This window comes from Nerophis ophidion, linkage group LG17, assembly GCF_033978795.1.
Source record: "Nerophis ophidion isolate RoL-2023_Sa linkage group LG17, RoL_Noph_v1.0, whole genome shotgun sequence".
Taxonomy (NCBI): Eukaryota; Metazoa; Chordata; class Actinopteri; order Syngnathiformes; family Syngnathidae; genus Nerophis; species Nerophis ophidion.
This window is the reverse complement of record NC_084627.1, coordinates 35,008,908-35,025,385: the sequence shown is the minus strand read 5'-3', so window position 1 is coordinate 35,025,385 and position 16,478 is coordinate 35,008,908. Positions and strand designations below refer to the sequence as shown.

Sequence of the window (16,478 nt, the reverse complement as noted above, 5' to 3'; positions counted from 1 at the left end):
ACAATCACAGAGTACTTACAGGCAGACACAGTGTATACAGAAAAAGGAGAATGGACGCATTTTGGCTTAAAAACTAACGATAAAGGAGAAGCTATATCACTGAAATGCCCTCAGGAAGAGGTGCTGTAAGACATGGCTAGCAAGCTAGCGGCTAATGCTAGCGCCGAAGCAACTGTTTGATTCAAACAACAATAACGGCACGCAGCGAGGAGTCGTGTGCTGTAATTGATTCTGCTATTTCAACTGTTTAGCAACATCAATCATTTACTGACATTGCTGTGTTGTTTCAGTAAAAGTTATCTAATTTTCCCCTATGTCATATTCAATAAAACAGCAGTTCTGTTTTGGATTTCCCTGCGTTGCTCTCATCAGCGTCACAGGTTTATTTCGATGTGAGTGGTTGAAGTAGCACGTCATTCAAGATAACGGACAAGTGGTTTATCCAATCACATATAATGATTTTTTTTACAAAGCCCTGCCCTCTGAAATACATCTCCTATTGAGAAGCCCCAGATCCTTGTGTGGAGCTCAGCGAAATACAAGGATCTGGCGAGAGTCAGGTTAAGTCTCTGTGGGCTTTTTACACTTTCCGAACACATCGACGGTGAGAACATACAACATAATTTCTTTGCAGTTGGCTTTGCGCAGCTTCTGTGCTGGGCAGGCGTCTTAATGGGTTTTTCAAGACATGGATACTGGAGGCGTTTTGAGGTGGCTCGTGAGGTTTGATGTGTCGCAGCTAGGTTTTTTTTTTTCTTCCTAGCGGAGTCTTTGCAGGGCATTTGGTGCGCCTTGCACTTGAGATGTCTTTCTCTTAAGAGTCCCACACAGCAAAGCTTTATTTACACTGTGCGGTTCAGTGAGCTTAAAGAGGAACTGCACTTTTTTTGTGCCTATCGTTCGCAAACATTATGAGAAACAAAAAAACAAGTTTTTACGATTTTAAAGATGATAAAAAACACTTGAAAGACTGTTGACTGTTGTAGCCTTCAAAGCATCTAAAACAGGGGTGTCAAACTCAAATACAGAGTGGGGCAACATTTTAAACGGAACAAAGCCGCGGGCCAAGGTTGAACAAATTAACCTTTTAATAGGGACCCAAACAAGTTTTGCATTAAATATTGAACAAGCAAGGCTTATATAACTTTAGTGACATGCAAAATCCAGTTTCAAATAATAATAGTAATAATAATTAAAAAATTTTCAATGGCATATCAAATAAAATCTAAATAAACATTTTATGCCTTTTTTTCTATTTGCAATCTTCTGAGGTAAATATAAATTTTTTCCACAGGCTAATAATAAATTTGAAAATAAAATAATAATGAATGAACCAAACATTCAAGCTTTGAAGTAGCAAGAGAAAATGCGTGAATAAAACGTTAATTATTGGTCAGTTTGCTGGAAGTTTCCCGGAAGAGTTAGTGCTGCAAGGGGGTCTGGGTATTTGTTCTGTTGTGTTACGGCGCGGATGTTCTCCCGAAATATGTTTGTCATTCTTGTTTGGTGTGGGTTCACAGTGTGGTGCATATTTGTAAAAGTGCTAAAGTTGTTTATACGGCCACCCTCAGTGTGACCTGTATGACTGTTGACCAAGTATGTCTTGCATTCACTTGTGCGTGTGTGTGTGTGTGTGTGTGTGTGTGTGTGTGTGTGTGTGTGTGTGTGTGTGTGTGTGTGTAAAAGCCACAAATATTATGTGAAACGCTGCTAGTATGGAGGAAAAGCGGACGTGACGACAGGTTGTAGAGAACGCTAAAGGCAGTGCCTTAAATGCACGCCCCCAATATAGTTGTCCAGGTGGAAATCGGTAGAAATTCGGGAGAATAGTTGCCCCGGGAGATTTTCGGGAGGGGCACTGAACTTCGGGAGTCTACCGGGAAAATTAGGAGGGTTGGCAAGTATGAGTATTAGCGGTGAATGCGATGTTACAGTGGCACCGACGCTGTATTATACCGGCGGGCCAGCTCTAATGCTAAATTGATATTGCCTCAAGGGCCAAATTAAATTACACGGCGGGCCAAATCTGGCCCCGCGGGCCAGAGTTTGACACTCATGCTCTAAAACAACTTCAAAACTCTCCAGCAATTATTTTATATACACACTGCAAGTATATATACTGTATAATGTAGTAACAGACACGTTCATAACAATATGTTCGATATTTACCGTATCTTGATTATTTTAATAATTTCCGGAACAGATTTTTTTTTCAGCGCTTTGATTTCTGTTTCCATGGCAGCGCATGTCTGACTTCTGGCAACATGTGTGTTCCTACTTCCGGAATCAAACACGAGTGTTTTCTGATCATGGTAAACTTGGTAACAGACAACGAAGACAACTATTTTTGGACAAATGATTTACAATCGTATACTGTTGAAGCTAAATAGAATGCTGCTTATAGAAGCAAGCACAAAGGAAGAGTAAGACGTTGCAGCAGATGGAAGCCGGGAGAGGGGGATGAAAGCGATTTATGAGGGTATAAATATGAAACTTGGAGCCAAGCTATTTCCACATAAATGGATTGCTTACCCAAAATCAACAGGATACGTCCCTGGCCAGCTGGACCAAACAAACAGCTGTCCGTCGATGAGTCACTTTAATAATGATCATGACACACGCAGCATGCCATGCATGTTAGTACAACTACAGTATGTTGGATCCACTATGGACTGGACTTTCACAATATCATGTTAGACCCGCTCGACATCTATTGCTTTCGGTCTCCCCTAGGGGGGGTTGCCACATATGCGGTCCTCTCCAAGGTTTCTCATAGTCATCAGTCACTGTCACCGACGTCCCACTGGGGTGAGTTTTTCCTTGCCCTCATGTGGGCTCTGTACTGAGGATGTCGTTGTGGTTTGTGCAGCCCTTTGAGACACTTGTGATTCAGGACTACATAAATAAACATTGATTGATTGATTGATATACGCTGTCTGGCTAGCATAGCTGTGTACAAAAAAAGATCAAATGTGGGCTAATATTTTACAGATACGGTAATATGATTGTTCATGTTTTTCCGACGGTACAGATTGGTGTCGTATCGCAGTGTTGTGCATTACAAACTCAAACGCGTTTTGTGTTGGCGTAGAAGCTAGCTTATCTGTTGCCGTACTTAGATTTTATGGCTAATACCAAAGCACGCCGATGTGTTACTACGATTGAAAAAGAGTTCCTCTGTGTTTGCACTTACAATAACAATGTTGCTACAGCTTGGTGATTATACGAGTTATAGAACGTGCATGAAGTATTGCTGACGGGTTTTGAATGCATCTTTAAAGTTATTTAGAGGTAGAATTACTTGTTCCCATTAGCTGCATTGCTAACCACGGAGAACGAGCCAATTTTTGTATGTTAGAAAGCGAAAAAAAAAAAAACCTTTTGTATTCTTGTCTCTCATAATGATTGTGAATGAAGTTGCCCTTTAAGGGACGTTAGAGCTCTAACTCTAATCTCGTCTCATTAGAGTTTTTTTTTTTTTAATCTGTTACTGGAGTTATTTGTAATCGATTATTGGTGTGACGTAATAATTCCTAATACTGACCCAATAATTATTGAGGGATTATCGTGCACCCCTAATCATGAGTTTACTGCAAACTCCTTTGTATGGTATAATTATAGACCTAACTGTTTGTTTAGAAAATAAATACATACGGTTTGGTTGTCATTTTTAAGGTGAGTCCTGAACAATCTTTGTGATGATCTGCAGAAGAAAAACATTTTGATTGTCAAAAACTCTAAGAAACCCTAGAGAATACACAACCATGATTAGTACTGATTGTAGTGTAATTGTCTCTTACATGCTTTACAAATGACACTGATGAACATCACACAACTACACATGCATAATCCACCTATTTATTTATCAGGCAGTTTTAACATGCGATACTATAGTACCTACCTTGAAAAGCGCTGACATCCCCATAGTGGATTTGTAGCACAAAGTAAGACACTCCTGAATTTTTTCCAACTTTAAAACCAACATCTGGTGGGACAACACAGAGAAAGAAATGTGTTTGAAAGAAGAAAACAATATGAAACATTGATTAGTTATGTTGTAAAAAGAATACAGTATTCAGTACTTAAATTTGTAACATTTTAAACAAAAAGTAAAACAGTTTGAAGTTTGAAAAAAAGTGTGTTTGAAAGAAGAAAACAATATGAAACATTGATCAGTTATGTTGTAAAAAGAATACAGTATTCAGTACTTAAATTTGTAACATTTTAAACAAAAAGTAAAACAGTTGGAAGTTTGAAAAAAAGAAACTTCTGGTCATTTTGATTTAAGATGGCAAGTAGTCATAATGTCACAGAAGTTATTTTTATCTGGCTGTGTTTAGTTAGTGGACTAAAACATAAAGTAAGACTATAGCGCTATAACAACCCTCAAATTGTCTGATTTCCATGGAGATAACGATCCTGGATAAATACACAACGGAGTACGGGGGCCAACAAGGCTTTCCACAAGAGCTTGTGCTGCTTTAGGCCTGAATGCGGCTCGGCTCATAGACACTGTGTTTACATGCACACAGTATTCACATTGTTTAACTCGCAAAAAAACCTAATTTGAATTATAAAACATTTTAAATACATATTGTCATTAATCGTGTGTCCAAAAGCACCTGATACATAGTCGGGATGTAACGATATTAAAACTTCATAACCAAAATTATCTTGGTTATTATTATTATCGTGGTATTGTTGAATGTGCTTAAAAGGCACATGTACACACAAAAATATTTTGACCACATTTTTTTTTTTTAATAACTAAAATAAATAGACACACTGTTAAAACCGCCCACTAATTTCTATGTTTTGTGTCTCTTATGCTTCACTTATAGTGTTTTAGTCCTGGTATTTCAACTGTTGAAATATTTGTTGGTATTACAGCACTTTAAGATTTATTTGAACAGAAAATGTGTATAACACATAAAATCTATCTTTATTATTTATTATCATTTGTCCTGGAATGCACTGTATTAACTGAGGAAAAGATCACTGTGAGAGACAGCAAGCTTGTAGGTTCAATGTAGCTTGGTTGCTTAGACAGCAATGTGTTACCATAAGTTTGGGTAAGGGTTTGTCGTTTCCTAATGGGGAAAGACGTTAATGCCTCTTGTTTTCATGTTAGCAATCAACCTATCCCCAGGTGCATTTCTTTGGAAGAGGGAGGAAGCCGGAGTACCCAGAAGGAACCCACGCAGTCACGGGAAGAACATGCAAACTCCACACAGAAAGATCTTGAGCCCGGGATTGAACCCAGGACTACTCAGGTCCTTCATTTTGTGTGGCAGACGCAATAAACCCTCCTCCACCATGCTGCCCGCGCTAGAATGATGTTCATGTTTATCCAAAACAGAAGACGACAACATTCGGCAGCAGTGTGGTTGCTGCACTTGGAATGGCTAAAAGGCACTGTTTGAAGGGAATGGCTTCACCTTTGTTTAGCCGCAGCAATTTAATTCCAGTCTACAAATCTGACACCAGCTTAGTGGACCAGACATGGATCCGCTGGGATCCCAGACACCAGCAAACATCCATTAATTTGAGGATAAAAGGACCATAATGCCACTCTGCATTAATGTTCAACATGCACCAATTACATACTGTGTCTTTGCATAACTTGAAGAGTAGGGCGCAGTTCAGTTGATCAATTTCAAACAGATTGGGGAGAAAGAAAATCATCTCACACTTCAAGATAGAGACTTGACATGAAATACTATCAGTTAAGATATTTTTTGGTAACAAATAACAGACCTTTGCTGACTTTGGTAAGAGGAAGGAAATCTGATTCAAAATCAGCTAAGTCATTTTTGTGTGCGTGCGTATGAGCCTAAACAGACTTTTTAACACAAAAAAGCAATGTGCTATGATGCTGACACTTGCTACAGTATATGCCTTTTAAAACATACCTTTTGGTAGTTTCGTACGGGGTGCGTTGCGAGCCCAGGCATATAAAATGGAGCCTCCGTCCTCACAAGTGCCCCGTGCACTGCCACAGTCCCTTGGGTGGAAAATGTCAGTCATTCAGTCAGTTAAACAGAAAAATGCCCAAGAGTATACCTACAACATATTTATTACAAGCCATTATGAAATCCAAAAAGCTGGTATCTTACACTTATCAATTAAATTATGATCAGATTTTTTTTACCTCCGTGCAACATATGGTCACAAAAGCCCCTTGCCATTCTGGGATGCAAATCATATAAATCAATACTCGTTAGCAAGAGATAACTGAGAAGTCTCTGCAGGATTCAACAAGTGACATTTAAGACGTTTTAAGTTCATAATGAATCAAATGTAAAACCATTTCATATTAATATTAACAAAAAAATGACAGACATAATGGAAAATCAAATGCACAGAAATGTTTTTAACTTCTGTATATTAGTTCATTCATTGCTCTTTGCTTCATTGCTTAACCTAACTAGAACACACAAAACTATACCAATTATTGCAACAACCCATCCGTCCATCCATTTTCTACTGCTTGTCCCTTCTGGAGTCGCTGGAGCCTATCTCAGCTGCATACGGGCGGAAGGCGGGGTACAACCTGGACAAGTCGCCACCTCATCACAGGGCCAACACAGATAGACAGACAACATTCACACTCACATTCACACACTAGGGACCATTTAGTGTTGCCAATCAACCTATCCCCAGGTGCATGTTTTTGAAAGTGTGAGGAAGCCGCAGTACCCGGAGGGAACCCACGCAGTCACGGGGAGAACATGCAAACTCCACACAGAAAGATACCGAGCCCGGGACTGAACCCAGGACTGCTCAGGACCTTCGTATTGTGAGGCAGATGCACTAACTCATCTTTCACCGTGCTGCCCTATTGCAACAACCATTTTTCTGATTTCCATTTGAATTTCAAGTAGGTAGCAGGGGGGTATATATTGTATCGTCCTGGAAGAGTAAGTACTGCAAGGGGTTCTGGGTATTTGTTCTGTTGTGTTTATGTTGTGTTACGGTGCGGATGTTCTCCCGAAATGTGTTTGTCATTCTTGTTAGGTGTGGGTTCACAGTGTGGCGCACATTTGTAACAGTGTTAAAGTTGTTTATACGGCAACCCTCAGTGTGACCTGTATAGCTGTTAAACAAGTGTGCCTTGCATTTACTTATGAATGTGAAAAGCTTAAGATATTATGGGACAGGGCCGGCACGCAAAGGAAATGCCTTTAAGGTAAATTGCCGCTCTGCACTTCTCCCTACGTCCATGTACACAGCGGCATTATTAAATGTCATAAATTTTACTGCAGTCCTGGGTTCAAATCCAGGCTCGGGATCTTTCTGTGTGGAGTTTGCATGTTCTCCCAGTGAATGCGTGGGTTCCCTCCGGGTACTCCGGCTTCCTCCCACCTCCAAAGACATGCACCTGGGGATAGGTTGATTGGCAAAACTAAATTGGCCCTAGTGTGTGAATGTGAGTGGGAATGTTGTCTGTCTATCTGTGTTGGCCCTGTGATGAGGTGGCGACTTGTCCAGGGTGTACCCTGCCTTCCGCCCGATTGTAGCTGAGATAGGCGCCAGCACCCCCCGCGACCCCGAAAGGGAATAAGCGGTAGAAAATGGATGGATGGAAATTTTACTTTATGAAACCGATACCGATAATTGTGATACCGATACCAATAATTTCCGATATTACATTTTAAAACATTTATCGGACATCCCTACATTTTACCACAAACAATGCTTTGCTACAGGCTTTTCTTAATCTCGGTTTAGCTAAACTCTGCTGTAACATGCCGCTCCGTGCACAGATCTCATTAGTTGGCTTTGGTCAGTTAATTGTGACAGCTGGACAGGGCTGGACAGCTAATAATTACTTACGATGTTGTAGTTCTGAATCACGCACTCAAAAATCAAACATTTTAAAGTGAGACAAGAGTTAATGCATTTGTTTTTAACACAAGCAAGGTGGAACAGGGGTTGTTGCATGTGCCTCACAATACGAAGGTCCTGTGTGGAGTTTGCATGTTCACTCCGTGACAGCGTACTCCGGCTTCCTCACACCTCCAAAGACATGCACCTAGGGATAGGTTGATTGGCAACACTAAATTGGCCCTAGTGTGTGAATGTGAGTGTGAATGTTGTCTGTCTATCTGCGCTGCTGACCCGTCTCCGCTTGGGATGGTCTCCTGCTGGCCCCACTATGGACTGGACTCTCACTATTATGTTAGAGCCACTATGGACTGGACTGTCACAATATTATTTTAGACTCACTCGACTTCCATTGCTTTCGGTCTCCCCCAGAGGGGGGGGGGCGGGGTTGCCTACATATGCGGTCCTCTCCAAGGTTTCTCATAGTCATTTTAATCGACGTCTCACTGGGGTGAGTTTCTCCTTGCCCTTATGTGGGCTCTGTACCGCGGATGTCGTTGTGGCTTGTGCAGCCCTTTGAGACACTTATGATTTAGGGCTGTGTAAAGAAACATTGATTGATTAATTGATCGATCTGTGGTGGCCCTGTGATGAGGTGGCAACTTGTCCAGGGTGTACTCCGCCTTCCACCCGAGTGCAGCTGGGATGGGCTCCAGCACCCCCCTGTGACTCCGAAAGGGACAAACAGTAGAAAATGGATGGATGGACAACAGTCGTATATTTTTAAGTCGTTTCATGCTTGTATCAGACTTTTTGTGAGATTTTGATATGGTAAATAATTTAAGTCTTAAATGCCAATTATCGGATTTAAGACTTTTTTAAACTCTTTTTGTACTCCACGGGGTTCCTTGAATAATTCATGGTGACAGATAAGCATATTGTAGTCCATTGGGATTGCAACCAATTGTTGCTGTCCAAATGATACTTTACTACTTGTGTGGTGTGTGATTGTGTGTGTGCATGAGTGCGTGTGCGTGCGTGCGTGCGTGCGTGCGTGCGTGCATGCGTGTGTGTGTGTGTGTGTGTGTGTGATATTGAATAAGTATGGCTGCAGGTTATTATTGAAATTATAAAGTATGGCAAAAATTGTAATGTTCGGTTAGACTTACTGTTCCGTCTTATTTTGTTAAATGTTTGTAAGACCAGTTCACTGTAGAAATTTACTGTGAGGTGCACTTTCCCTTTCAGACAGTGGAAAGCAGAATTGCCTAAATTGCTTTTAAATTTAGTTTAAACTAGTTCTGTGACATTTTCAAAATCTGCTGCAATCTTATGCTAAATAAAGCATTATCGGTATTTATTTAGATAAATTATCATTTTTGATTGTGGTGTGTTATTTGTTGAATATGATACAGTATACAAACCCCGTTTCCATATGAGTTGGGAAATTGTGTTAGATGTAAATATAATCGCAATACAATGATTTACAAATCCTTTTCAATCCATATTCAGTTGAATGCACTACAAAAACAAGATATTTGATGTTCAAACTCATAAACTTTATTTATTTTTTTTTTCAAATAATAATTAACTTAGAATTTCATGGCTGCAACATGTGCCAAAATAGTTGGGAAAGGGAATGTTCACCTCTGTGTTACATCACCTTTTCTTTTAACAACACTCAATAAACGTTTGGGAACTGAGGAAACTAATTGTTGAAGCTTTGAAAGTGGAATTCTTTCCCATTCTTGTTTTATGTAGAGCTTCAGTCGTTATGAAGCTGTCATATTTTACGCTTCATAATGCGACACACATTTTTGATGGGAGACAGGGCTGGACTGCAGGCGAGCCAGGAAAGTACCCGCACTCTTTTACTACGAAACCACGCTGTTGTAACACGTGGCTCGGCATTGTCTTGCTGAAATAAGCAGGGGCATCCATGAAAACGTTGCTTGGATGACAACATATGTTGCTCCAAAACCTGTATGGACCATTCAGCATTAATGTTGCCTTCACAGATGTGTAAGTTACCCATGCCTTGGACACTAATACACCCCCATACCATCACAGATGCTGGCTTTTGAACTTTGCGCCTATAACAATCCGGATGGTTATTTTCCTCTTTGTTCCGGAGGACACCACGTCCACAGTTTCCAAATAAAATTTGAAATGTGGACTCGTCAGACCACAGACACTTTTCCACTTTGCATCAGTCCATCTTAGATGATCTCGGGCTCAGCGAGGCCAGCGACGTTCCTTGGTGTTGTTGATAAATGGGTTTTGCTTTGCATAGCAGAGTTTTAACTTGCACTTACAGATGTAGCAGCCAACTGTAGTTACTGACAGTGGTTTTATGAAGTGTTCCTGAGCCCATGTGGTGATATCCTTTACCCACTGATGTCGGGTTTTTGATGCAGTACCGCCTGAGGGGACAAAGGTCCGTAATATCATCGCTTAAGTGCAGGGATTTCTCCAGATTCTCTGAACCTTTTGATGATTTTACGGACCGTTGATGGTAAAATCCATAAATTCCTTGCAACTTTTGATCAGCTGAAGAACATCTTGTTTGATATTGAATGCCGTTTTCATTAACTATCAACTAATTTTATGTTCCCTTGCTTCTGCTTCTTCTTTATGCATTTTTTAAGCTTTGCTTACAATGTCGTTACAATGCACCAGCGCAAATTACTTGGAATACTGGTTATTATATTGTATGATCTATTTAGTTTTCAAGCCTGAGCTAATAGAAATGGTCGAAAAAGTAAAAAAACCTTTATATTCAACCCAGCAGAGAACATTTGTACTTTGGAATATCCATCCATCCATCCCATCCATTTTTTTACCTCTTATTCCCTTTGGAATATGTAAATGGTAAACGGGTTATTCTTGTATAGCCCTTTTCTACCTTGACGGTATTCAAAGCGCTTTGACACTATTTCCACATTCACCCATTCACACACTGATGGTGGAAGCTGCCATGCAAGGCCCTAACCACGACCCATCAGGAGCAAGGGTGAACTGTCTTGCTCAACGGTCATGACTGTGATGGCGGAAGCTGGGGATCGAACCAGAAACCCTCAGGTTGCTGGCACGACCGCTCTACCAACTGAGCCACGCCGTCCCCGTTAACAAGAGTGGTCTGCCCGCCAGATCTATTAATACAATGGTACCTCAGTTTACAAATACTCAACTCACAGTATACAAACCGTCTCTTAGCAAATTGCCGTGTAGTGTTAACTGTTTCCTCGTCACACTTTGTGTGTGCATTTTCTGTTTCTACACACATTTTTTGTGAATCTTTAGTTGTTTTCCGTCACTCCTTTTTGAGTGCGCCCATTATTATTATTATTATTTCTTCTGTGCGTTGGGGTCCAAAAGTATATTTCACACATATTTTTTTCCAAAAGTTAATTTTTTATATTTTAAAGTATGCTACATTTTATGTTAAAAGTGTGAATTTTTGAGGTGCCCAGAGCAAAATAATGAAAATTCAATTAATTTCAATGGGGAACGTTGATTTGAAATAAGAATATTTTGGGTTATGAGCATCGTCGTAAAATCCATTCAACTTGTAAGCCGAGTACAACTGTATTAAAAACAAACACATTAGAGATTACCAGTAGTTGGTGGTGGAGACAGGGGTCTTGCAGCCAAATAACAGCATGTGATGGACGGTGTTCATTGTGGCCTGAGGCATGAAATCCACTGTGGAGGAAAGGCACTAGGTTAGATAATACACTGTAATATGAAAGTTTTATAAAAGGTATTGTGCACTTTCTATAGTAAATGATATATTTTTTTTACATGGTTTTCTTTGAAAAAATTTTTTTTATTAAATCTCTTCCATTTTCCACATGCAAAAGAACATTGATCACGAAGGAACTAAACATCTGTTCTCATGCAAACAATAATATTTACTGTAGACAGCCTAACTAAACAGGATATAAGAATTAAACAAAGTTTGCAAGTTAGAATAATAAATGAATGAGTTCACCACAGTGCAAAAACTGAAATCTAAGTAAGATTAAATATCTCAAATAAGGGTGATATTTGCTTATTTTCTGTCTGATAAAATAATTCTTCTCACTAAGCAGATTTTATGTTAGTGTTTTACTTGTTTTAAGGATTTTGGTCCTAAATTATCTCAGTAAGATATTACAGCTTGTTGCTGAGATTTTATGACTTATTTTGAGTAAAACATGCTTGAAACTAGAATATCAAGTGTTGCAAAGCTGTGTCATTAACACTCACAAGTATAAAACTACTTTTGTAAAGTGATAGGTTCTTATTTCAAGCATGAAAAAAAATCATGACTTTGACACAGTTGTGTCTCATAATTAAAACAGATGACAGCCAAGTGGACTTTGCTGTTTTATTTTCAACAAAACAATAGAAAAGACATTTCCAGTTGGCACAGTACAGTAAACTGACCGTTATTATTCAAACATGTAACATGTGACATTTCAAACAATTTTGAACAGAAATAGTTCATGCACATTCAGATAAATTCTTCAAAATTACAATAAAAAAAATTTGGCCGGGGGCCGGGCTCTATATATGCGCAGTAATTGACTGAAGGAGCACGCACGTGGTGCGATGATGTTATGTTATCGATGGAAAAATGCATTTTTAGACAATATGATTTTCCTGAGCGTCTAGTAGACCCCAAGAGTAACAAGCGGTTGCCTTGTTGCCTTTCCATTAAGAACAATAAATTAGTTTTTAGTATAAGTTTGCTGGTTTCAAGAAATGTAATTCCGAGCGCATATCATTTTGTCAAGATAATGTCACTAGCATTTACTTAATTTAAGAATATTTTTCAACGTATTGAGCAAAAGGGTCTCATTTTTTTTTTTTACCAAGAAAAGTGCACTTGTTATTAGTGAGAATATACCTATTTTAAGGTATTTTTGGGTTCATTGAAATTAGCTAATTTTACTTGTTTTGGAAAGTCTTGACAAGCCAAATGTTCTTGTTCTATTGGCAGATAATTTTGCTTTGATAAAAAAATACCCCTCATTTTTTTTTTCTTGTTTTTGAACACTGACTTTTTTCAGTGCAGACCTTAATATAATTGAGCACCTGAGTAATGTGGAGGTATGAAAGGTGTACAAGATCCACCAGCTCCTTAATATCATTACATAAAAGTATAATAGGAATTTGCTAAATGTGTTTTACTTAAATATCCTTAAAAATGCAGGTATTGTACTAATAGCTTCAAGGTTGGTTGACTGAAACCCTACAAGGTCTTGTATACTCAGTTAACCTTGCCATAAACCTAATCCATAAGTGTGGCAGGATGACCTTGGTTCTCTGCCTTGTGTGTTGAGGGACTAATTTTTCACTTACATTGATTTGCTTCTACCATACATGTGTTTATAACAAAAGTACAATGGCTTTTAGTTAACATTTGAAATGAAACATGAATTTAAATTTCAAAAACAATTATACTTACCTACATATGCAGCTTGACTAATTGGCACACGAAAAGCCATGCATAGGTAAGTGTCCGACTAAAATGACAAAAGAATACAATTATTGGATTGAAAGTGAGTGATAATTATTGCATTGACATGTAATTCATATAATTAGCTGCTATTACTCCAGTTGTATATTATTTATTGTTCCTGAATACAATAAGATAAAAAAAAAAAGTATTTGAACTCCTTACAAAAATATAAAAAGTCTAGATTGTTTGAGGTAGTTTTACCTTAACAAAGACAACATGACAACAAAAACAGAAAAAACGATAAAAATAATAAATAAATCTATATTTGATAGAGAAATATGTATTTGATTCCCTACAAACCAACAAGAATTCCAACCCAAAGATCGAGAGTACTGTCTGTAAAGAAGACACAGTACACACAGGACACATTTCTTATGAGATGTGTGCAACCCTGGTGACCAACTACAAGAAGCCTCAGACCTACAGTATGTTCTTGCCAAAAAGTTTTTTTTCCACTAAGTACAAAGTCAGATTTTGTTTGCGGATTAAATACAGTGGTAACTCAACCTACAAGTACCTCACCCTGTGAGTATTTTGAGATGTGTCTGAGCTTTTTTTCGATTAACTTATTAGCTTAGAGCTACACATTGACATATTTTTGTTTTCCAATTGTAGGAACTGAGAAAGTGAGTGTGAAAGACAGTGCTAAGAAAAAGAAGCAGATGATTTTCATTGAAATGACAAAATAACCAGTATAATGACCGACGAGCGGATGACTTTGCGAGGAAGTCCAAGCCTAGCGATACTAGTCGCCAGAATGGAAGCTGGAGGAGTTAGTTTTGGCGCCCGCAAAACACCAAAAAACGACTTTTATTCCAGGAAATATTGAGAAGCTGATGCTTGTATGTGCGACGAAGAAGCAGCTGGAAGAAGACACTTTAGAAGTCCGTTCTCCCAAGTGTTGACGATCACTGTTTAGAGCAGGGGTTTCAGACACGCGGCCCGCGGGCCATTCGCGGCCCGGGAGACGTCATTTTGCGGCCCCAACCTTAATATGAAAATTTAATGTTAGTGCGGCCCGCGAGTTTTATATGAATGGCGCTTGACAGCATTGTGCGCGGAGGTGAAGGAATCTACCAATCACGGTGTGATATATGGCTCTCAGGGGCCAAACATTGACGTCACTTGCGTGATGCAAGCAGAGAAACGTTTTGCCGCTTTTCCACTAGACCTGCATGCGCTTTTCCTCTCTCGCTCGCCCTCCTGCTCAACCTCCCTCCCCCAGCACCACTGTGAACAGTCCAGGCCGGGGAGACGAGCGGCCTTGTAGCTTCCGAAGCACTCCGTCGAAGGACCGAGCGACAGTACAAAACTGTAGTTGCGCTGGACCCCAGCGCCGATACTCCGACAGAGAGTCGCTGGGCGAATTGGTCGTGTAACACGTTAGTCGTGATCAACGTTCCCTCTAAGGTACGTGCCAGCGCAATTGCACACTGCTCACCCGTCTGTGCACGGCAAATAAAAAGATAAGCGCATAACAGAGTGCACGTCTGCCGTCGCTCACCTGTGCGCCACTGAATGCTCAAGGAGTTTTGGCTTGTGTTCACACATATGAAAAATTGGAGGGAAAATTGGCCGTGATGTTAGCCCATTCGGGGCTAATTGTGCTACTGTAACTTTAAACTCAACGGCAAACCCCCCTCCCCCAAAACCCCTCCGGTTGGCTCCAGACAAAGACGATATTTGTTATTTGGGTCCAAAATGGCTCTTTCTACATTCTGGGCTGCCTACCCCTGCGTTAGTGGAAAAGCGGCAAATACAAACGTAAGTGAAAGCGACAGAAACGTTGCCATGGAGACGAGGGTTTTCTTACGTGCCTGGCTGCAGTCGCACCGCGACACCTGTCCGTTAGTAATAACAGTCCCAGATAACCTGGTCCAATTCAAACTGTTATTTGGTTTTTTTTATTGTTTAATTTGCATTGCCTCACATTAATTCTCATTACGTTCATTTATATTTTGATTTTATTTTGTTTTGAAAATAAAAATCAAGACATTTAAAAATGTTTTTTTTAAGAAATCTTTTCTTGTGGCCGAGCCTCACCCAGACTAGACATCCAGTGGCCCCCAGGTAAATTGAGTTTGAGACCCCTGGTTTAGAGTGACACTTCTTACTGAAGCTACCCACACCATGACACAGAAGTACAGGCACAATCAAGGTGAACTACCAATGTCGCTCTGGAGGAAAATATTCAACACCAACATGAAACCAAGACCTCTGCGGCCTGTGGTCGCTTTCCAAGATACATTTTGTATTTAATCACTTTAGAAAACTTCTGTACTGTAGTTGTTTTTAGTACATTCTGTTGGCTCTATAAAACTTTATTCATTCCTTTGGGGAAATTTAGGCTTATTGTGTGTTATTATTCTAGCTGAAAATAAGCATTTTTTTCAAAAGTTGAATAATGTATAACTAAAATGGTCACATGAAGAAACATACTAGTTTTGTTCAAGATTGGCGGGCAAGCTCGCCTATGGAGTCATGTGACATGCCAGCAGTAAGAAAGCTTCCTGACAAAATGCAAGTCTTAATCAATAGATTATAAATAATTATGATGTCAATAAAACTAACGATCGGAATTAAACTCAATGTAACGGGGTAAAAGTAGCATTTCTTCTTTATAAAAATACAAGTAAAAATGTAAAGTATGTTCCATCAAAATTACTGTGACAAGTAAATTAAAAAAATAAAAAATTACTTCAGTAAACAGAACGGAGTAAATGTAGTGTGTTACTACCCACCTCAGGAAACGTGTATTATAAATTATGAGCTTTGTCACAAAACTTATTTGCTGGAATAGAAATTAATTTAGAACCTTTATTTAATTTTTTTTAACCTGAATTTAACCTTTATTATGGGACCAATAATACAAATAATGGACTCTTTATACCTTTGTGAGGCAGTAAAGCATCATGGTAGAGGCATATACCGTTATGTTTGAAAGATAAAAGACCTACCTCAGCTGGGAGGACGCCAGGCATCCGAAGATCCATAGAAAAGTTGGGAGTGTTTGTTAAGACTTGTGGCTGATCTGTCCTTGAAAAACAGGCACTGGGATCTGATCCGGCACTTTCCTGAATCCTTAACAAGAAACCACAAACAAATATTTACATAGAGGTAAATAACAAATATGATTACTATA

At 39.3% G+C, this 16,478-nt stretch overlaps 1 protein-coding gene across 3 annotated transcripts in view; it reads right to left on the bottom strand.

The window, feature by feature from the left end:
* pam (peptidylglycine alpha-amidating monooxygenase) overlaps positions 1-16,478 on the bottom strand; it is a 77,599-nt gene that overhangs the window by 44,125 nt on the left and 16,996 nt on the right. For all 3 annotated transcript variants that reach the window (XM_061876821.1, XM_061876823.1, XM_061876822.1), the window contains 6 exons: positions 16,294-16,417; positions 13,283-13,340; positions 11,445-11,532; positions 5,913-6,004; positions 3,902-3,985; positions 3,655-3,703 (listed from right to left, as the gene is read on the bottom strand). In XM_061876821.1, coding sequence (XP_061732805.1) covers positions 3,655-3,703; positions 3,902-3,985; positions 5,913-6,004; positions 11,445-11,532; positions 13,283-13,340; positions 16,294-16,417 — 495 coding nt within the window. The remainder of the gene's footprint in view (positions 1-3,654; positions 3,704-3,901; positions 3,986-5,912; positions 6,005-11,444; positions 11,533-13,282; positions 13,341-16,293; positions 16,418-16,478) is intronic.